Here is a 24,412-nt window from a genome sequence, read left to right as displayed (position 1 = left end):
ATGCGCGAAGCATACAGCTACCACCACCATCATACCTTAGTAACAGATTTGGCAGAGAACCAAAGAAAATTGCTAAATGGGTCTAAAGCTTCCATCCAGTCACTTGTTGACCAGTCTGATGTGGCAGTTGAAAATAGCAAAATGAAAGCCATATACTGCTGTTTGACCATCAAAAAGACTTCAGTGTGGACAACATAGTAATAAGCATCCCTGGTGCGGAGAAACAAATGAGGGAGTTTAAAACAAATAGTTACCAGGTCCGGACAGAATCCAAATTTGGTTTTTCAAAGAGTAGTCTATGGCACTGCCCCCTTACTTAGCTTGCATTTATCATGAATCTCTAACCCAGCGCAAGGTCCTAAGCAAGTGGAAAAAAGTGGAAGTAACTCCTTTGTATAAGAAGGGCAAAATAACAGACCGACAAAATTACAGATTAATATCCCTAACATTAGTTTTATGCAGAATCCTTGAACGTATTCTAAGTTTGAATATAATAAATTTTCTTGAGACTGAGAAGCTGATGTCCATGGATCAGCCTGGCTTTAGAAAAAAATCACTTGTGCAAAACTCAGCTTCCCTTTTCTCACATGATATAATGCAAACTATGGATGAAGGGCAACAGGCAGATTCCATAGTTCTAGATTTCGGGAGAGCATTTGCCATGGTGCCCAGTTACAGGCTGTCAAAGAAGGTACGAGCATATGGAATAGGCTCACAGATATGTGAGTGGCTTGAAGACTTCTCAAGTTATACAATGCAGTATGTTGTCCTCAGTGGAAAGAGATTTGGCGGACAGAGTGGGCAGCAATCTGCAGTTGTTAACTGACAATGATGTGGTGTATGGTAAGATGTCGAAGTTGAGTAGCTGTAAGAGAAAACAAGATGACTTAGACAAAATTTATAGTTGGGGTGATGAATGGTAGCTAGCTCTAAATGTAGAGAAATGTAAGTTAATGTGGATGAGTAGGAAAAACAATGTTTGGGTAAGTCATACATCATTAGTAGTGTCCTGCTTCACACAATCACATGATTTTAATAACTGGGCATAACATTGCAAATTGATATGAAATGGAACAAGCATGTGAGGACAGTGGTAGGAATGGCGAGTGGATAACTTCGGTTTACAGGGAGAATCCTAAGAAAGTGTGGTTCATCTGTAAAGGAGACAACATATAGAATGCTAGTGTGACTAACTTTTGAATACTGCTCCAGTGATTGGGATCCGTACCAAGTTGGGTTAAAGGAAGACATCAAAGCAGTTCAGAGTCAGGCTGCCTGATTTTGTTACTGATTGGTCCAAACAACACACAAATGTTACAGAGATGCTTTGCAAACTCAAATCGGAATTCCTGGAAGAAGGCGATATTCTTTTCAAGGAACATATTGAGAAATTTACAGAACCGGCATTTGAAGCTGACTGGAGAACGATCCTGTTGCCTCTAACAAACATTGCACATAAGGACCACATAGCTCAGATGTGAGAAATTAGGGCTCATACAGAGGTACAGTCAGTCACTTTTCCTTCGCTTCGTTCTATATGCAATTTGAACAGGAAATGAAATGTCTAGTAGTGGTACGAAATACCCATGCCATGTGCCTTTCGATGGATTGGGCAATATTGAAGTAGATATATATGTGCCTAACCAGAGGCCCTTTGTCAGCCTTCACGGATTGAGAGGATTTTAAACAATGAGTCATCGCAATAGTATTGAGCAGAATTTCAGCTGACATACTCACAAGACACTTTAACATCAGGACAGCCACATCATCTTGTGGGTTTCTAGGCAGTAAAAATTTGGCCAGTTGTACTGGAGTGACACTATTACATCAGGTGGGATTCTTGTTGGCACTTATGAGTAACGAGCCACAACATTACAACTTCGTAGTGTATCTTCCTCCAGTGGGCTGCAGTGACCGTAAGGGACAGTGCCCTCTCTACCCGTAGTGTCAAACTGGCTTCAGAAGGAGCAGGCAGCTCAAAAGGGCTTCCTTTACTTCCCACTGTAACCACACAGACCTCCTGCAGCACCTGCACCATATAATTACAATAAGTTATTTCAGTTTGAGTTGTTACTGTCTCTGAAGGGTTTGGAGTGAAGAAGAAAACTGTTCAGAAAGCCACTAAGACAGTTGACAGAGCGAAGCAGAATGTCCAGTTGTCTGCCTGTCCAAGTTACAATTAAACTGTAATTATCTAAAAAGTTCATTTTGAGTACTTCTAATTAGCATTTTCTTGAAAATACTTTTCCTTCTGAACAAACAAAATAAGTTACTTGTAATTTTATCAAGTAGGATACATCTTTCTTAGTAGTATACAGATTTGTATGGCAGTTCTAGTGTAAAATGTAACTAACTTTGTTTATGGAATCAGCTGAGTAGTTTAGGGAGGAAACAGCTGGTGTCAATGGACAAAAGCTTAGTATGGGTGCAAAACTGGATGATATGAGAGAGCATAAAAACGATGTGAATCGGTAAATATGTCGAGCCAATTCAATGGCCATATAGATCAGTTACAGAAGAGTGTGATCAAGGATATAAGATAGTACATAAATCAGATGAAAGGATCAAAATAATGGAACATCTAACAGCCACAAGTTGCGAGCAACTCCATAATGAGAACATGAACAAGAGAGGTTAGATCTCAAAGTTTAAATGACAAGCTTGAACTATAGGGATAACTGCTCTGAAAAATTAGTTGGGTCCCTGGTTGACACAAAGAGAAGATAACGTCTAGGATTTTTCGCAACAAAGATATCAGATTAAGTGAACTGCTAAATTACATTTTCATCAAAATTTAGGCACCGTGAAAAAAGAAGTTAGAAAGAAGCCGTAAAACGAAAACGATCACCTTGTGCTTCAAACCACTTTTGCATGCCTAATGTGTTAATACACATTTTGTACAACTCTGACATATCAGTTTTTAAAATTTCATTATGAATATTGTCCTTCAAATCTCCTAACATTATTGGCTTATTTGCATACACTTTCCCCTTTAGACTGCCCTCAGACAAAAGTAATAAGTGGTTAGGTCCAGTGAATACAGCAGCCACAATCCTTTGCTGACAGTCCTTTCTTCTATAAATCTTTCATAAATTTGTGAGACGGAGTCACGTGAAGTGTGACAGATTACACCATCCTGCTGAAGGACAGTATAGGTATGTTTATAGTGGAGCGGGGAGTATGTGACTCACTATTTGATTTTCTGACACAGCACACCACTCCAATTTTTTCACTGTGAAGGGGTTTCTCATTAATCATGGATTGTTTGTTGACCAGTATGTGGTGTTCTAGAAGTTCACCTGTCCTGTCAGATGGAACCGGTCTTCATCACTGATGAAATACAGCAGTGGATCCAGCATTCCACTCTCAATTGTTTGACATAGCCATGTGCAGTAATTCATACATTTGTATTATCTTCCTCTTTGAGTTCCTTGGCACATATCTTTTTGTAGGGCTTTATCCTTAAATGGTGTAAAACACACTGACAAGACTTATGCAAAAAAGTCACTTTTTGTGACAATTTACGTCTCTACTACTTTGGACTCTGGACCATGTGCGCTCGAACATCCACAACTACAGCATCATTTGCAGCTGACCCTGTAGTATGCCACTTTGTTACCATATCCTATATACTGCTCTTCGCTACTACGGAAATGCCAGGAAATTTCTTTGCAAAAATGTCCCGCATTTCCTAACATGAAGTGGTAGACACGTATTCCTCCTGTGCAACAATTCTTTCTTGAACAGGATACACCTCGCTGAGATATTTACTTAACACATCTTAAACAAGTTGCAATGGCTTTCATACTGAGAATACAAAACACAGTCGCAACATGTTTGAAACAATAGATGGCAACAATGAGCAATGTAGCACTCAGAGCCAGTTTTTCATGCACCACCCTGTGTAACAGCTTACAGTAACTGTAAAAAGGATTCTGTACAGTCACGTTCACACAGAAAACAGAGAAATATTAAAATAAAGTGACATTTATGCTACTAAGTAATATAGTGACTCTAAAAATGAGGAGAAATGAATAGCAGTGTTTACAAATCGCTGTAAGATACACACATGACAAGTGGATAGTAAGGATACAATATAATTAAAAACATGGTGTGAAACAGCAATTGAAATCGAGCATGTTTTGCTCAGGAGCATGCTCATGCACTGGGTGGTCAATTTTGCTACTGGTCACAGTTTGACAGTAGTCATTTATTTCGATGGACACTTAGTTGGACGTTATGTCCACATGAAATGCCGTGCAGAAATTACAGCGAAGCTGGTATACAAGATGATTGCTTTCCAAAGGTGCCCATGCCACCGATAGGATATGACAGGGTAATGTAAGGTAGCATAGGCCTGTGATGGGACTTTAGTAGGATGTACTGGGTGGGTATCAGACAGTAGCTGAACCCGTTAAATACAACATGCTCAATTTCAATAGCTGCTTCACAACCAGTGCCATTTGGGTCCTTGCCAAACACTACTTTCTCTAAATTATATAGATGGGTGTTGTCCTTGCAAAGCATTCTTCAATCCCATGATCCTCTTGGCCTCTAACTTTGCTAGCTCCTGCCTCCAACCCTGCTCCGTTATCTTACTTCACTTATTCTGCACTCACACCCTCTTCTTCAAAGTTCCTTCCCCGTCCTCCACATCCACTCCTCCGTATCATTGAGCAATGTGCCCAACTCCCCCTGCCTATAGCCAGAACAAGCTCTCTGACAGCACATTCCTATCCCTTGCACCTGCTGCCTTCTCTCCCAGCAATCTATCACTCTACCCCAACACTCCCTCCCAATCCCTGCCTTCTTTCTCCACTCGCCCACTCCACATGTGCGAGGGGGCAGAACTCGCAAATGGCAAAGTTCACAATTAAGTCTGAACAATGTAAATAAAGAGCCTGATTAAAAATTTAGAACAACATATTTCTGTGCTATCTTGGATAATATTCAATGTAAATCATTTATTAATAATAGGTAATTATTTTTTGAAATTCTTATGCAACACAATCTGGATGTGTGCTGGTAAAAGCGAGAGTATCACACTTAGTACATATCCATAGCAGACAGCCACTGTCCGACAGGAAAGAATATGCAAGAGGACTAACACTGATGTAACTTTGTCATTGAGTTATATAAGACCGATACTAATAGTAAAATGAAGTTCGTGTTATGTTCCTAATCTTTTAAGTTCAAGTGGAATAAAAAATTTCATCTCCTTTAATGTAATAATTATTATGTTTTTATATTGGAGAAACAAACTTCATTATGGTAAACATGACAGTTTTGGTAAATGTTTGTTGTATTCTGGGACAGAAGAAGTGAGATCAATGTCAATGATGAAAGAAAGATAATTTCATAAAATACTACTCTTGATTAAAGCATTTACTAAAACCAATGTCTGTGCACTGTACCCATCAATTTTATTTTAACAGTTTATTCCCTCTGTCCTCTTTATGTAATGATCAGGTTATTTAAAATTCTCTTCTCAATTCAAAATCCAATTAGTAATATTACATCTGAGATGGATCATTGCAATCATCAACAATTTATCATCCACTACTGGATATAGGCCTCTTCCAGACTTCTGCATTCATTATGATCTTTAGCTTTTCACATCCCAACTTCGCCCAGCTTGTTTCTTTACATCGTCAGTCCATTTGGTACCCTCAAGGTCTTTCTGACCATAAGAAACCCAAAACAGAATCTTTTTAGTCCATTTCCCATTATTGGTAACACTGGTTCCCGTCAGCACACCAAGGTTAAATGCCGTCGGGCTTCGCAAATACTTGGAAGGGTGACCATACGGACCTGCTGAGCACTGTTGGCAAGCAGGGTGCACTGAGCCATTGTGAGGCCAATTGAGGAGCTATTTGTCTGAGGAATAGGGGCTAACGTCAAGAAACCTAACAATGGTCAGGAGAGTTATGTGCTAACCACGTGCCCCTCCATAGCCGCATCCTATCAGCTGAGGATGACATGACAGTCAGTCAATACCATTGGATCTATCGAGGCCAGTTCAGGCAGAATTACTCACTCAGAATTTAATTAGTTATATGCTTAATGATTCAGAATCTTCCTAAGGTTCAGATAATAGTTTAGGCGGGTTAGCCATTCGTTGACTGTTCTCCAAACTAACTTCTTCTTGCATCACTAAAAAATTTCCTATAGCTCTAACTAATTGTACAATGAGAACGTTTAAGGTACTATAATAATGCACACTAAGTTATATGCACTTCCATGAACAGAGTATGCAAGAATGAATATTTTTCCTTTTTTCCATCATAAAATAATTCCTTGCATTATTACTTCTGTGCTAGGACTTCAATATTATTTAACTGTGATATTAGATTAACACTTACAACATAAAAAAAACGGCTGCAAATTATTAATTTAATACCTGAAAGTTCTGGGCAGACAGTAAATACCGAAAGGGGTAAAAGTAACCACACACAGTATAGTTAAGGTACTGAATGGCTGCCTAGTACATAAACATGAGTTAAATAGTTACTAAGCTTTCAGACAATGTACTCATTTGGAGTTAAAATACTGAAACACAATAATCACCAAGCAAGGACACTGAAATCATTGTTAAGCTTTCACAAAATTTTTATAGTTGTCTGTTGACTGTTTAACGTATCAGTTATATGGTGAGTGGTTATCTTTACTTCTTGAAATTACTGCTACTACTAATACTAATAATAATAATAATAATAATAATAATAATAATAATAATAATAAAATAAATTCATATCCCAAATTTACCTTGGTTTCATGCTCAGGTACATGACTGCCATCAACGACAGTCATTTCTACTTCTGCGCCAGCAGACAGTTCACCAGCAGTAGCAACTACTGCTTCTCTAGTTAAATCATCATCTGAAGTAAGCCTTGGCTGGTTCACTACAATTGTGTCATTTAAATGACCTTGGCTCTGCATGTGATTGTATAAGAGTGGTTTGCGCATGAAACCCATTCCACAACACAAACATTCATAAGGTTTCTTGTCACTATGCACAAACCTATGAGCATTGCGATTGTCACGGCTGTTGAATGCTTTACCACATACTTCACAATGGAAAGGCTTCTCACCAGTATGGATACGGCGATGTTTCTTGAAATGCTCGGGATAAACAAAAGTTGCATCACACGTGGGACACTTATATGGCCGTTCACCGGTGTGAGCAGCTTTTACATGGTAATCTAGAAGACGGCGTCGTTTGAAACCTTTACCACAATCAGCACATTTATATCGTTTGTCTTGGAGGTGTGTAGCACGTTTGTGAGATTGCAAGTTGCTACGCTGACTGAATGTTGCACCACAGAATTCACACTGATATGGTTTCTCACCTGTGTGTGTACGTTCATGATCACGTATCTCAGCCTTTCTTGCAAATGCTTTACCACAGGTACGACATACAAAAGGCTTACACCCTGAGTGAACAACTGAATGGACTTCCAGATTTCGAGGTGTACCAAATGCCTTTCCACACTGCTCACAGATGTATTCACGAGAACCATTATGAGTACGTTCATGCTGCGCAAGGTTCTGTGCACTCAGGAATGTCTTCCCACATTCATTACATGTGAAAGGTCGAGGGCGTATTTCATGCGTCTTTGCATGAGCCCTGTATGTGTATTTTGATGCAAAATCTTTGCCACACACCTCACACACATAAGGTCGCACTCCAGTATGTGTATTGATATGTTCTTCTAGCAAATTTCGAGAGCTATACCGCTTGCCACAAGTCTCACATGTCCACAGCTTTGACTGTGGATAATGCATACGTTTGTGTACACGGAAAAGTCTAAGGTTACTGAATATACGATTACACACTTCACACTGATAGTCTCCGTCCTCAGTGGCTGCATGCTCATCTAAGTGAGCAGATAATTCATTTCGTTTGCGGAAGTCCTGACCACAGATATCACAAATGTAAACACGGATGTTATGTACATTTTTTGTGTGTGATGATATGCTCTTCATGTCCCCTACAGCCCTCTGGTCTTCGTCACATAACAAGCAAGTGTAATTCTGTCCATCTCTCTCAATTACCTGCAATTATAAAAAAAATATATAAATGTGCAACACTCAGTTCAATAATGAACGCATGAGAAAAACATACCGGGTGGTCATAATTAAACTGATGTTGTTCCAATTGCTGCAGTGTGGGCTGTATACATAACAGGTTGCTGAAACATAGTACGTATGTTCATTAAATCGTGTTCATGGGGTTCGCTGGGGGAAAAAGCTTCACTTTCTGCCACCAGGTGAAAAACTAGGCACCGTAAGAAGTCAGAACATGAAACATTTCCTGTTTTCACATCAGTATGCTGTTTGTGGCTTGGTGGCATATGTTGATATCTACTGTGAAGTGACTGTTGGTGTAAATGATTAAGAGGATTGAAGTTTTCTGTTCGAAACACAGTGGTATTGACAAGAATGACCGTGCACTGCTGGTAAAGTTATTTCATCAGAACGACAGCAATAGCAGTGCTATACTGCGGGAATATTGCCAAAAGAAACAGCTGCGAAGAGGCCCCATGTCAATAAATGGGCTTAAGAATATGATCAAGCACTTTGAAGAAAGAGGAGAATTAGGGGTGCAGCAAGGAGACAGAAGTGACCCTTTTCCATGGAAGTAGTTGTTGAAGTTACTGTTGCTATAACCGAACATGCAGCATATGGCTCAAACTCTGCACAGACAGTGTTCAAGCTGTGACATGGGAATTTTCTCTCCCTTGGTCAACTGATAAAAGATTTTGCATCACATTTTACACTGGTCTCCCTACAAGATTCAAAGTGTGCATCAAATGAAGCCCCATAGCTACAACACCGTGACTTTGTCTTTTGTTTTTTGGCACCCATGGAAATATATGACGTGTGGCCAAGGAATATTCATTGGCCGGGCAAGGCACATTTTACTCAGCATGGTGTCATGGATGCACAGAACTGTTGCATGTTGGGTTCTACTCCACAACATGTTGTGCAGGAACATCCACTGCACCCAACTTGTGTGATTGTGTGGTGTCATTTCACGAGCTCCTTCATTGTCCATCTGTTTCTCTCTGCGCAGATGACACCTCATGGTCTGTTAGCTGTACAGTGACATCTTCATGTTATAAAGACCTTGTGCAACATTTTATTCCAGCTTCGCAAGTACGCAACTTTGTCACACCATATTTTGGTTGGTTGGTTGGTTGGTTTAAAAAGGGGCGGGAGGAGGGGGGGACTAAACTAAGAGGTCATTGGTCATTGGTCCCTTGTTCCAAAGGAAACAATGCCACAAGGCTGAGACTAAGGCAATGAGACAACACAAAACAGAATGAAAGGAAAAACCACAACAACGACTGAAGGGCCACAAACACTTTAATGGACAAAAGGGGACAAGAAAACCACAAAGACGAAAGAAACAGGTATAAGAGGTTAAAACAAGAGAGCAGGTTACCATGGCTGGCTGACCATGAGGATAAAAAGGAAAGGCCAGCCACTCTGCAAACACATTAAAACCCCAAACCTGAAAGCACTAGCGTGGAGGACACACAGGGACAAAGGACATTGTTAAAAACTTAGAGCAAATGATAAAACTCACCCTCACAAATAAAACATAAAACTAAAGCTGCTGTGGAGGCATTGTCGTCCAACACCGAAGGTAGGGTGCTGGGAAAGTTAAAAGTCCACCATGGTGCGGCTAAAAGTCGGCAGTCCAGCAACGAATGGACAACAGTCATTCATGAGCCACAGCGACACCGAGTTGGGTCCTCACAATGGAGAAGTTAACCTTGCATCAGCCACGTATGGCCAAGGCGGAGCCGATAGCGAACCACAGAGTCCCTGCGAGAGGCGCGCACGGAGGTCTTCCACACATTCATAGTTTCCTTAATGGCACGCAGCTTGTGCATATTGAGGTTATGCCATTCCATCTCCCAAAGCCACAAAAACTTGTTGTGTTATATAGAATGCAGGTCAGTTTCAGAGAAGCCGATCTCCATAAGCGGTTTCTGCGTAGCCTGTCAGCAAGTTCATTGCCTGGGATTCCAATGTGACCTGGGGTCCAGACAAATACCACTGAACGACTGTACCATTCCAGGGCATAGATGGACTCCTGGATGGTCGCTACCAAAGGATGACAAGGGTAGCACTGGTCGATAGCTTGTAGGCTGCTCAAGGAGTCAGTACACAGGAGAAATGACTCTCCCAGGCATGAGCGGATGTGCTCAAGAGCACGAGATATGGCCGCCAGCTCTGCAGTGAAAACACTGCAGCCATCTGGCAGGGACTGCTGTTCTATATGTCCTCCATGAACATAGGCAAAGCCAACTTGACCATCAGCCATAGACCCATCGGTGTAAACCACTTCATGGCCCCAGTACATGTTGAGAATTGAGAGGAAGTGACAGTGGATAGTCACAGGGTTAGTTGAGTGCTTAGGGCCACGTGAAAGGTCCAGGCGAAGCCGCAGCCTAGGTGTACACCACGAAAGTGTTAGTGAATGAACCTCAAGTATAGGTGGTAATGGCAAGGACTCCAGTTCACAGAGAAGGAATCACACACGAACTGCAATTGTAAGCCCTGACCTACGCCGCTGATGCAGGAGATGAACCGCCATGGGCAGGAAAAGGAGATGGTAATTCGGATGCACAGGAGAACTACGAACATGTGCAACGTAACTGGAGAGCAACTGCGCACACCTAACCTGCAATGGTGGGACTCTGGTCTCCACCAGGACGTTGGTCACCAGATTCATCCTAAAAGCTCTTGTCACTAGGCAAATGCCACACACAGTGGTGCACTGGGTTGAGTAAACGCAACACTGAGGGTGCCGCCAAACCATAAACCGGACTCCCAGTCAAGACAGGATTGAACAAGGGCTCTGTAGAGCTGCAGCAGCTTAGAGTGATCTGCACCCCAGTTAGTGTTGCTCAGGCAGTGGAGGGCATTCAGGTGCTGCCAGCACCTCTGCTTAAGCTGACGGAGGTGAGGAAGCCAAGTCAATCAGGCATCGAAAACCAGTCCTAAGAATCGATATGTCTCCACTACAGTGAGTGGATCATTATTAAGGTAAAGTTCTGGTTCCGCATGAACGGTACGACACTGACAGAAGAGCATAACATCGTGACTGTGCCTTCTGGATACCTCCCTGTAGGTGTTGCTCAGCAACACCAGTACTGGCGGAGCAGGACAAAATGCAGAAGCCGTCTGTATTCAGAGACGGTGAAACGGACAGTCCTACAGCTACTGCTAGACCATTAATGGCCACTAAAAGTAGAGATACATTCAACACAGACCCCTGTGGGACCCCATTCTCCAAAAAATGTGGAACATTTCACGATTTTGCATGTCATCCTTGCGCAAGAGCCATGCTAATCTTCTCTGTATCATTCCAAATTTAGTGTATGTACCACCGACGTGAGTACATCCTTATTTTCATGCAAGATGGGGCGACGACATGTTGCTTGCCATGTGAAAGACTTGCTTGCTAACAACTGCAAAGTTTCAAGATGATTGGCTTTCCAGATCACCCAACCTAAATCTAAGTGACTTCTGGTTGTGGGGCTATCTGAAAGATCATGTCTATTAGAGATGTACCTGGACTCTTCGTGATCTGAAGGATAGCACACGAAGACCCATTGCTCTGATTGTATCGCATATGATGCGAGCAACTGTTGACAAGACCATGTTACAGATGTAGCATGTTGCTGAATCAGGAGACCATACTGAATACACATTGTAACTTGGGACCACATCCCAATAAATGTGGCAGAACCACCATTATCATGTGTGTGATGGTTCCTCCCCTTTTCCTGCACCTGTACCACATTCTGACTGCTTACAGTGCCGTATTTTCACCCGGTCCAGAAAGTGGAACTATTATATATTTTTTCTAGCATACTTTGCTAGCACACAGATTAACGAACATGCATACAATGTTTCTGCATCCTGCAATGTATATCCCACACTGCAACACTCTGAAAACCTGTAATTATAACCATCCAGTATAAACAAAATGACGAAGACAGTCACAAAAAAAGAAACATAAAAATACTAAATTTTACATGTTGAAATGGTGTCAAGAAAGGGTACAGAGAGGCAAAAATTCTATTGGGAAGTGTGAGCCCACATCTAAGAGAGCCCTCGTATTCTCATAGGAGTACAAGACTGACAACATTGTTGTCTAATCTTTCCAAGGTGTACATACTAGGATAAAAGCGAAATTTACAGCTAACTAACACTGCCATAATTTAGACATAAACACTGCAAGATTTGACACCACTGAAAGTAGTCAAGCATATTCAGCAAAAAAATTTCACTTGTTAGTTATTTAACGCGTTTGCTAAGTATGTCACAAAGTTTCTTATACAAATGTACAATCAACATTTCTTGAAGGTGCCACAAGTTGGAAATTCTTTGTAATTTGATTGCAAATTACACAAAAACTTGTCACAAATTGTTTTTCCTTCTGAAAAATATCCATAGCAACCAACACACAAACAAACTGATCATCATCATCATCATCATCATCATCATCATCATCATCATCATCATCATCATCATCATAGTTGTATGTCTTGCACACTAAGTCCACATACTTTTCTGTGTATGTTTCTAATTTACTACAGACCTCATACATGTCAACAACACTATGTCACAGCCCCCAAGTGTATGTCTTGAAAACTTTGTTTACATCTCAAATGCCTGTGTCTGAAGGACGGACATGCTGAAACGACATCTTCACAGGTCGCGAAAGTCCATCTTCCAATGGTTATTTGTGCAAGGCACATTATTATTTGGAAGACAAATCCCATTTAACACAATTTACTTCAAAGCTTTTTGTAACACACAGCATATGTTTTCTCTAATCTCTCCACATTCCCGAGTAACAATAATGGTTTATACCAGAACTTATTGTAAAAGATCTCAATGCTTTTAAATATTAAAACCTGAATAAACTGTTGAAGGCAAGTTACACATACTTTGTTTAATTTCTAAAATCAATTACTTTAAAACAGCTTCTGTATTACTTTACATCAAGTATCTCGATGTCTTAAAATATTAAAACCGAAATAAAATGTGTAAGGCAAGTTACACACACTTTCTTTAATTCATCAGCATAGTTTTGAAATATTGCATCAACAACCCCCCCCCCCCCCCCCAACCCATTTTCATTAAAATAGATTATTCAACTTTAAGATAGCAACTTTCTCGCTCAAACGTACATCTGAACACCTGCACAATAAAAGGAGAAAAATATCACAACATTCTTCCTTCTCAATTTCCAATTCATTTCCTTCCATTTTATGTGCAAGTATGGGCACTTTCCCTTTCCCTGGTTTCAAAGCATAGAGGTGAGACACTTTGGGAAAACAAATGTATTTCTATCATCAAGGGCCAATTTCTATAATCAAAGCTTATGTTCAGGAGAAGCCATGTACACCCATACTCAGCAAGCCACAGTGAAGTGCATGCAGAGAACACTCATCATTCTATTAGTTATTACGGTTTTCCTAATCCATTTGTCTGTGGAGCACAGTAAGAATGACTGCTTAAATGCCTTTGTGAGTACTATGGTAAGGATACAATGTAATCATTTTTTGTCCCGCAAAACTCTAGTAACAGATGAAAAAACTTTAATGCATCTGGGTGCGTAATAACACACAGGCCTAATGGACAATATTGTGAGAGCAGAGTTCTGGAATTTGGACAAGATGCAATGGGAAATGGAACACCATTTCACGAACAATGGACATGTAGGATTCAGACTTACACAGTGTCCTCTGGCAGTAATGCAAGGGTTACACGTTCAATAGTGCATTTTAAACTGAAACATTATTTTGTTGTAATTAAGATGCTCCATTTTTTAATTCTTAACAGTTCAAGAAAGACACTGAAATGTGTAAAGATAATCTGCATACTGGGTAACTGTGAGTTTGCTACACTTATGTATAACTTAATTTATATTATTTTCTTTTTTTAATAATATTTTATAAAATCACTTTAAATGTAAATATATTGTCTACATGCCATTATATGTAAAAAAAAAAAAAAAAATAAAAAAAATAAATCTACCTATATTTCATGAATACAAATTCTGTTTTAGCACTTTAAATAACATTTTCCAGAAATAACTTTGAACATTTATAAAGCACTATAGTTCATACTGTGTCATGAAGAATATGATCAACAACCAACAAAAATATTTACATGAAACACCTTTCTCAAATGTTCAATTTCTGCCATAATTTTGGCTGCTTCAGCCAACACTTTTTCTTTTTTTATTTATTTAGATTCTAATGTGTCAGTTTCATATTTTATTCTTTTTTCTGGCAAATTACTGTGCTTTTTGTTTTTCAATTTCAATTACTTGTTTCTTTTTATCATATTTATACGAGGAACTCGCATTACGCCTAGAGAGCATTAAACTTCTGTCGATTTTATAATTGCCAAAACCATCATCATCATCATCATAGATTGCAGCAGAAGTATGTACAACATTCCCAAGCAAAAATACTGAAATAATATTGAGCACCACCATCATCATAGATTGCAGCAGAAGTATGTACAACATTCCCAAGCAAAAATACTGAAATAATATTGAGCAAATCTACAAAGTTACAACATTCTTTTTGTGATTGTGACATTCATCCAAATGAGTTTCACTACTTATGAACAATGTTGTTTCTTTTTTAATATGAGCATTGCTACAAATATTGAAAAATTCTAGTTTGACACAATTTGCTTTTACACCAGATAACCTTTGAGCAGGCACGAGAATTTCAAGGCATGATGTCAACCTCTTAACAGCCATTTCTTAATTTAATGCTACTGATACATGAAATGCCACATGTAAGTTTATATTTCAGTGGTGATCTTTCAAGTAGCTTTTGTACCACACCAATAACACAAGAATGCATTTCTTCTTTATGCCTCAAGATGTCAGTCAGGTCCTTAACTTTCTGTTACAAAGTACTGCGTAGTGACCAGATTATTCTTATCCTTCATGTCAATCTTCACAAGAGATTTTTCATTTACTGAACTGTCTGATCTGACTATTCACTACATTAACGGCGTGGTAAGAGGGAACAATTCATTGTACAATAAGGAGCCACACATACATTACTTTGAAAATCAAGCAAAAATCTTCGAATGCATGCACTATCGCAGCAAAAAAAGCCAATTTTGGACCTAAGAATCTGTCTCTAACTGCTGACTTATTTTGAGCAGCTGAGAAATATATGTTCTTAGATGTGGAAAATTTTTTAAGGCTTGTTCAGCCACATGTATATTTTCGATCCATCTTGTGCCACAGAATTGTTGAAACGAGTAAGGCTCTAAAAAATGGTGCAATTTCCCAATTTGTTTGTCACAGGCCAGTTTTGAAAGTTCCGTGAACTACATGCAGGCTCCAACTACATCCAAGAGTTCCATGTTATAAGAAATGTCATTCCAAACTTAAAAATTCACTTTTGGTCCATTCATTGACAAATTCAAAACTTTTGGAAGATTCTTCACGCCAAAAGAACCTTTCAAAGTATATAGTAAGTCACTGACCCTTGTGCACTGAATAAAAGCAGAGTCAAAATATTAAATTGAAAACTAACTTATTTTTATCCCAAAACCTAAAAAGGACTTCAATTTGTTGGTTGGTTTAAAGGCGGGAGAAGGGACCAATCTACGAGGTCATCGACCCTTGTTCCTAATAAAACAGTGCCACAAGTGAGAGAATAAAACGGACAAAACATATACACAAAACGAAAAGCCACAAGAACGAAGGGAAGGCAATGAACACTAAAAGGAACAAAAGAGGACAAGAAAACAACAGAGAGATGCTGGAAACAAAAGAGAGTAAAACATGAAAGCAGATTACAGTGGCTGGCCAACCACGAAAATAAAAAGTGAAAGCCAGCCACTCTGCAACACATTAAGACCCCCCCCCCCCCCCCCCCCCCCCCCCCCCAAAACCACTAGAGTGGAGGATACAGAGGAACAAAGGACATGCACTAAAACCTAAATAGAAGTATAAAACCCACTCTCACGGATAAAATGTAAAACTACAGCTGCTGTGGAGGCATTGTCACCCAGCACCAAAGGCAGGGTGCTGGAAAGTTAAAAGTCTGCCGCAGAGCGGCTAAAAGTGGGCAGTCCAGCAAGAGGTGGACGACCGTCATTTGGGAGCCACAGCGACACTGAGGTGGGTCCTCGCCACGGCATAGGTAACCATGCATTAGCCACGTATGGCCAATGCGCAGCTGGCAGAGGACAACTGATTCCCTGCGAGAGGCCTGCATGAAAGACTTCCACACATTCATAGTCTCCTTAATGGCACGCAGTTTGTTTTGCATGCTGTTATGCCATTCCGTCTCCCAAAGCCGGAAAACCCTGTGGTGTAAGACAGGACGCAGGTCAGCTTCGGAGATGTCTATCTCCAGAAGCGGTTTCCGCGTCGCCTGTTTGGCCAGCCTGTCGGTAAGTTCGTTGCCAAGGATTCTGTTGTCTCCTGGGGTCCACACAAACGCCACGGAATGGTGGGACTGTTCCAGGGCATAGATGGGCTCCTGAATGGACACTACCAGAGGGTGGCGAAGGTAGCATTAATTGATAGCTTGTAGGCTGCTCAATGAGTCAGTACACAGGAGAAAAGACTTGCCAGGGCATGAGCGGATGTACTCAAGGGCAAGAGATATGGCCACTAGCTCTGCAGTGAAAACACTGCAGCCAACTGGCAAGGAATGCTGCTCAATATGTTCTCCATGAACATATGCGAAGCCTACATGACCATCAGCCACTGTAAACCACTTCAGAGTCCGGAACATGTCAAGAATTGAGAGGAAGAGACAGCGGAAAGCAGCGGGGTTAACAGAGTCCTTAGGGCCATGCAAAAGGTCCACACGAAGCTGCGGCCGAGGCATACACCATGGAGGCGTACATGAACGGACCACAAGTAGAGGTGGTAAAGGGAAGGACTCCGGTTCGGAGAGAAGGGACTGCACGCGAACCGCAATCGTTAGCCCTGATCTGGGCCGCCGATGAGGGATATGGACTGCCGCGGGCAGGAAAAGGAGACGGTAATTCGGATGCTCAGGGGAACTATGAATGTGTGCTGCGTAACTGGCGAGCAGTTACTCACGTCTCATCTGCAGTGGAGGGACACCAGCTTCCACCAGTATGCTGGTCACCGGACTCATCCTAAAAGCTCCCGTCACTAATAGAACCCCCACAGTGGTGCACAGGGTTGAATAAATGCAATGCTGAAGGCGCTGCCGAACCATAAACCACACTCCCATAGTCAATTCGGGATTGGACAAGGGCTCCGTAGAGCTGCAGCAGCGTACAGCAATCTGAACCCCAATTGGCGTTGCTCAGTAACAGAGGGCATTAAGGTGCTGCCAGCACTTCTGCTTAAGCTGACAAACATGAGGGAGCCAAGTCAATCAAGCTTCAAAAACCAGTCCTAGGAATTGATATGTCTCGGATGAACGGTGCGACACTTGACAGAAGTGCATGACACACAACTTTGCGGCTGAAAACTGGAAGCCGTGGGCTAGAGCTCATGACTGTGCCTTGTGGATAGCTCCCTGGAGGCGCTGCTCAGCAACAACAGTACTGGAGCAGCAGTACAAAATGCAGAAGTCGTCTGCATACAGAGAAGGTGAGACGGAGAGTCCGACAGCTGCTGCTAGACCATTAATGGCCACTAAAAATACAGAGACACTCAATACAGAGCCTTGGAGGACTCCATTCTCCTGGATATGGATGGAACTATGGGAGTCACCAACTTGGACATGGAAAGTATGGAGCGACAGGAAGTTTTGGATAATAATCGGGGGTGGTCCCCGGAGACACCACTCATACAATGTGGCAAGGATATGATGTCGCCAAGTCATGTCATATCATATCATATGCTTTATGCAAGTCAAAAAAGATGGCAATAAGGTGTTCGAATGGCAGACTCGATGGACACAAGAATATCAGTGATAGAGTCACCCTGGCAGACTGGCGGAAGCTGCCCTGACGTCATCGCACCAGAGCCGGTTGAAGATGATGAGAAGATGTCACTTGTAGTCAGATGAGAGATGTTTAATCATCTGGCTGTGGATGCGATCAGGCCCAGGAGCTGTGTTGGGGCAATGTGCAAGGGCACTGAGGAGCTCCGACTCTGTAAAGGGGGCGTTATAGGATTCACTGTAGCGTGTAGTGAATGAGAGGACGTTCCCTTCCAGCTGCCGTTTGAGTGTGCAAAAGGCTGGGGGGTAATTCTCTGACACAGAGGCTTGAGCAAAGTGTCCAGCAATCGCCTTTGTGTCGGTACATAACTCGCCATTTATGGTAACACCGAGGACAACTGTTGGGGCCTTGTACCCGAAAAGACGTTTGATCTTTGCCCAGACTTGAGAAGGTGATGTGTAGCACCCAATGGTGGAGACTTATCTCTCCCAACACCACTCCTTCCGTTGTTTGATAAGGTAGCCACGAGCACGGAGCCGTTTAAAGGCTATGAGGTGCTCCAGGGAAGGGTGCCACTTATGCCGTTGTAGAGCTCACCAATGCTCCTTAATTGCTTCAGCGACTTCTGGCGACCACCAAGGGACTGCCTTAAGCCTTGGGCACCCTAAAGAGCGAGGGATCACGTTTTCTGTTGCAGAAACAATGTGCTAGTCACCTGCTCAACCATCACATCGATGTTACCGTGTGGGGGAGATTCAGCGGTGACATTAGAGGTGAAAGTTCCCCAGTACACCTTGTTCAAAGCCCATCTGGGCAAGTGTCCATGTGCCTGATGCTGGGGCAGTGACAGGAAGATGGGGAAGTGGTCACTGCCACACAGGTCATCATGTGCTCTCCAGTGGATGGATGGGAGAAGTCCTGGGCTGCAAATTGATAAATCAATTGCCAAGTAACTACCAGGAGCCACACTGAAATGTGTGGTGGCCCCAGTATTTAAGAGGCAGAGGTCAAATTGCGACAGTAAAGTTTTAACATCTCTATGTTAAAAAATATATCGGCTCAACCACTTGTTTATAGTGTAAAACACTACATTGACATTGACAACCACGACCTCTGACCCAGTGTGGATAAAATCAAAGTTCGACATCTCTACCTCGGCCAGTAAGCACGGTACCACCACACAAGGGGTTATAGACATTAAAATCTCCCAGAACTAGGAAAGGTTTAGGGAATTGATCAATTAGTGCAGCTAATACACTCAGGGGTACAGCACCATCTGGAGGAAGATATATATTGCAGACAGTTATTTCCTGCGCCGTCCTCATTCTGACAGCCACAGCTTCAAGAGGGGGTTAAAGGGGCACATGTTCACTACAGACCGATATTAAGACATAAACGCAGACTCCACCTGACACTCGATTATAGTCGCAACAGTTCCTGTAATATCCCTTATAGCCGCGGAGGGCAGGGGTCCACATTGCTGGGAACCAGGTTTCCTGGAGAGCAATGCAAATAGCAGTTGTGAAGCTTAACAGTTGCCGTTGCAGTTGCCGTAGCTCACCCGAGGCAGTTTACACCTCAGAGTCACCTGCTGCCACCGATTTATTGCCTGAGCAGTCTATATCCATTGTGTCTGAGGGTCTGGCGAGACCTAGGTCCTCAGCCGACCCCAAAATCTCCACCTCATCCTCAGCTGCAGAGCTTGTAGGTAGTGGTGATGTGGGTGCTACCGCAATTTCCTTGGTCTTTGGGGCTTTCCTTTTGGATTTCTCTCACTGCTCCTTGGGTTTCCCTAGCTGGAAGGACTTCACTGGCTCAGTCTCCGGGATTGAGGATGAACCAGCTGCTTTTGGGCTCTTCAGCCACTGACGGGTGTCATCTTTCCCACTAGAAGAAACCTGGCAAGGGAGTGACCGAAGGGACCCCTTCCTAGCGAGAGAAGCCGAAGAAGACTTACGCTTCTCCAGCTTAGAAGTGGGGATGGATGTCCCCGATGGTTGGAGGGGGGGAGGGGTGGGGGTGTTGCTCCCGAAGTAGGTGGTGCAGGCACAACAGGGAGGGAAATGCCGCACCATCAAGGGGACAGGTGTAGCCTTCCGGCTCTGACAGGTGACCTGGATTGGCGTAGCTGATGGTGCCAGAACTGTTGTAGCAGCGGCGTAAGAAGATGTCATATGCACAGGATGCAGGCGTTCAAATTTTCTCTTAGCCTCAGTGTAGGCCAGTCAGTCCATGGTCTTGTACTCCATGATTTTCCTTTCTTTCTGCAGAATCCTGCAGTCAGGCGAGCAAGGCAAGTGGTGCTCTCCACAGCTGACACAGGTGGGAGGTGGGGCACATGGAGTGTTGGGATATGATGGGCGTCCGCAATCTCTGAATGTGACGCTGGAAGTACAGCGGGAAGACATATGGCCGAACTTCCAGCACTTACAGCACCGCATGGGGGGAGGGATATTCAGCTTTACACCACACCGGTAGACCATCACCTTGACCATCTCGGGCAATGTATCATGCTCAAAGGCCAAGATGAAGGCACCGGTGGCAACCTGATTATCCTTCGGACCCCAGTGGACACGCCGGACGAAATGTACACCTCGCCGCTCTAAATTGGTGCGCAGCTCATCATCAGACTGCAAAAGGTCTCTGTGAAATATGATACCCTGGACCATATTTAAGCTCTTATGGGGCATGATGGTTACAGAAACATCCCCCACCTTGTCACAAGCGAGTAACTCCCATGACTGGGCAGAGGATGCTGTTTTGATCAAGACTGGCCCAGATCTAATTGTGGACAAGCCCTCCACCTCCCTAAACTTGTCCTCTACATGCGCAACAAAAAACTGAGGCTTCTTCGTCATGAAAGATTCCCGACAAGCTCTCAAACATACAAGGTACCGGGGCGAATATGATCCACTGCCATCCTTAGCCTGACGTTCATCCCATGGTGTGGCAAGGGAGGGGAACAATTTGGGGTCGTACTTCTGTGCGTTGAATTGAGCTCTTGATTGCTTACAAGGGAACCTCCCCATCGCACCCCCCGCAGATTTAGTTATAAGTTGGCACAGTGGATAGGCCTTGAAAAACTGAACCCAGACCAATCGACAAAACAGGAAGAAGTTGTATGGAACTATGAAAAAAAATAAGCAAAATATACAAACTGAGTAGACCATGAGAAGATAGGCAACATCAAGGGTAATGTAAGCTCAGGAGCCCCGTGGTCCTGTGGTTAGCGTGAGTAGCTGCAGAATGAGAGGTTCTTGGTTCAAGACTTCCCTCGAGTGTCCGTCCATCCGTCCTACGCGATCACTTTTTTGGGAGTGATTATCACATCGACAAGAAAACCTAAATTGGGCAAGGTAGAAGAATCTTTTTACCCATTCGCCAAGTGTACAAGTTAGGTGGGTCGACAACATATTCCTGTCATGTGACGCACATGCCGTCACCAGTGTCGTATAGAATATATCAGATATGTTTTCCTGTGGAGGAATCGGTTGACCTATGACCTTGCGATCAAATGTTTTCGGTTCCCATTGGAGAGGCACGTCCTTTCATCTACTAATTGCATGGTTTTGCGGTGCGGTCGCAAAACACAGACACTAAACTTATTACAGTGAACAGAGATGTCAATGAACGAACGGACAGATCATAACTTTGCGAAAATAAAGAATGTAAAATTTTCACTCGATGGAAGGCTTGAACCAAGGACCACTCGTTCCTCAGCTGTTCATGCTAACAACGGGACCACGGCATTCCTGATCTTACATTATCCTTGTATTGCTTATGTTGCACATGGACTACTCAGTTTGTATATTTTGCTTTTTTTCATAGTTCCACACAACTTCTTCCTGTTTTCTCGATTGATCTGTGTTCAGTTTTTCAAGGCCTATCCACTGTGCCAACTTATAACTAAATCTGAGGGAGATGCGATGAGGAGGGTCCCTTGTTAGAGACTGCTGGTGTTTTACCACCAGCAAGGGATGATTGACTACGCTTCATCGCATGTCATCTGCCCTGATTCCACCCACTCTGACCAGAGGGCCTCCCCACGGACGCCACCCAGCCGCAGCGAAGGTCACCTGGTAGAATGGCCATTGCTGGAAATCCCGATGCCCCCGGGGGCTGGGCATCTACCTCTTGGCATACGTGGGGAGTTAATGGTGCAGACGTCAGCAGAACGATCCCTGTGTGGTCAAGGGGTGACAACCAACAGGGTACATGGCGGTCCCACCACAACGAACTGGCTACCGTGCTGGATACCAGGTGCAAAGAAGTCCAAGGTCATCGTCAACGCAGAAATCGACACTGCATAGTGCATGGTGGAAAACACACCCAGGAAGATGTCCTCACCCAAGAGATGGAGAATGGGCAGGACTGCAATGTGACAATGAGAAAGTGGGCTAAAGATCTCAATGCACGATGGACACAATGCACCTTGTAAGGCGCTCTTCCCCAATTGGCTCGCTCTTCAGGAAAATTTTGAAGAATGGAGGTCAAACCCTACAGGGGACCATCACATAAAGGTTGAAACATGTGAAATGCCTTTTAGTCGCCTTGTACGACAGGTAGGAATACCTTGGGGCTATTATAACCCCTGGACCTGCGGAGGGGGGGGGGGGGGGGGGGGGTCTTCAATTTGTGTTTTACGAGAAACAGTGTTTAAACTCTCATCAAATTCAACAACAACATTCTCACATTGTTTAACCAAGTCAGCAAACTTGCCGTGAAGATAGGGAACAATACTGTAAACAATACTATATCCAATTTTTGTTCTTTGCAATTGCATTTTTGCTGCAATTTGGCTATCTGGAAACATTTCCAGAAATAATGATATACGAGCAACAGAACTTCTGAATGACGAATGATTGTATATAAGAACCACAAAATTTCAGCTTTTGTGGCGTTTTCTGATAGTAAATGTGAGTGCATTGAAGACAGTTTAGTCAGCCAGTTTTTTTTAAAAAAGTTGAAGGTGTCACACCTGCTTCTGTAGTACCAGCTGCATCAGAAGATCTGCAACAGGTTGAAGCTCCTGTAAAATTTAAGTACGTGCTAGAATTCCTGTATATGTGCCACACTAAAATGAGTTGGTTTGTCACTGTTTCATAAACATAAGTCAATGACTTTGGTCTTTGATTAGTTGTTCCATTAAAGTACCTCAGTATGTGTTCCATCACCATCCTCCAACGGGTTGTGGGCACTGAAAATGTCCAAGAGGAGAAAAGTTAGAGGTAGCTAACAGATCAACTAATATCTGGATATGTCAGCTCCCTGCCTGGAAAGAGAAAGGTATTTTGATAGTAAAATCCATTATTGTCCATATGTGCACAGCCGCAGCCTTTACAGCTGTACTGAGTAGAGACTGATAAAGTGTCTGCAAGCGCCAATGTAGAGGCACAAACTGACGCCCTTTCAGAGATAGCTCTATTTTTTAAAATAAGCACAGTGATTACGTAGGATATGGATATACATTTCAAGGAATCAAGCTTCCCAAAGGACTGTACATACTGCTTGATGACAGGAAACTACATTTCCCAGTTCTACTATGTGATGAATGTAACCATTACAGTTCCACCAGATGATGGTTGTAGGGGTACTAAAGGGCGATGGGAAAAAAGCAGTAAGATGGTTCATGTTTCTGCCTCTGCCTACACCCCATGTTCTGTGGGAACAACGTTACTGTACATAATTTTATGTCTGTGGTTCAGAGGGGAAGGCAAGTGAGATTTTTGGGGAAAATTTAAGTATACATCAAAAGGATATGTAAATCGGAAATAGAGGTGGCATACTTGTTGCAGTAAACAAGAAACTCAAATTCACTGAAGTAGAAAAAATTCAAACAGCATGTAAATTTGTTTGGGTAAGGCTCAGTATCAGGGTTGGGCATAAAATGATAACTGGATCCTTCTATCACCCACCAGACTCATCCCCTGATGTTACCGAAAACTTCACAGAAAATTCAGTTCACTTGTATATAAAATCCCCAATCATATTGTAATCATTGGTGGATACTTCAATCCTCCAATGATTATTTGGGAAAATTACAGTTTTGTTAGTAGTGAGCGAGATAAGACATCTTGTGGAACTTTACCTGACCTCTTTGTGGATGTCCACATCAAAACTGGTATCAGTGATCACGATGTGGTTGTGGCAACAATGATTACCAAAGTACAAAGCACAATTAAAACACACAGATTGGAATGACTCTTTACCCTCTCCCTTAAAACCCACTTCCTTTCGTCTTCCCCTCTCCTTCCCTCTTTCCTGATGAGGCAACAGTTTGTTGCGAAAGCTTGAATTTTGTGTGTATGTTTGTGTGTCTATCGACCTGCCAGCGCTTTTGTTCGGTAAGTCACCTCATATATATATATATATATATATATATATATATATATATATATATATATATATATATATATATATATATATATATATATATATATAAAAAAAAAATAAAGATGATGTGACTTCC

At 42.4% G+C, this 24,412-nt stretch overlaps 1 protein-coding gene and 1 non-coding gene across 5 annotated transcripts in view; both read right to left on the bottom strand.

Moving 5' to 3' along the window:
- The window catches only part of LOC124776950 (zinc finger protein 37-like), a 78,669-nt gene that overhangs the window by 12,334 nt on the left and 41,923 nt on the right, over nt 1-24,412 (bottom strand). For all 4 annotated transcript variants that reach the window (XM_047252177.1, XM_047252179.1, XM_047252180.1 and 1 more), the window contains one exon: nt 6,766-8,055. In XM_047252177.1, the coding sequence (XP_047108133.1) occupies nt 6,766-8,055 (1,290 nt within the window). The remainder of the gene's footprint in view (nt 1-6,765; nt 8,056-24,412) is intronic.
- Nucleotides 11,311-11,417, bottom strand: LOC124778149. Its single transcript, XR_007015863.1, has one exon. It is a non-coding gene; the product is annotated as a U6 spliceosomal RNA (small nuclear RNA).

Source organism: Schistocerca piceifrons, chromosome 2 (genome assembly GCF_021461385.2).
Source record: "Schistocerca piceifrons isolate TAMUIC-IGC-003096 chromosome 2, iqSchPice1.1, whole genome shotgun sequence".
Taxonomy (NCBI): Eukaryota; Metazoa; Arthropoda; class Insecta; order Orthoptera; family Acrididae; genus Schistocerca; species Schistocerca piceifrons.
This window is presented reverse-complemented; position numbering and strand designations above follow the sequence as displayed.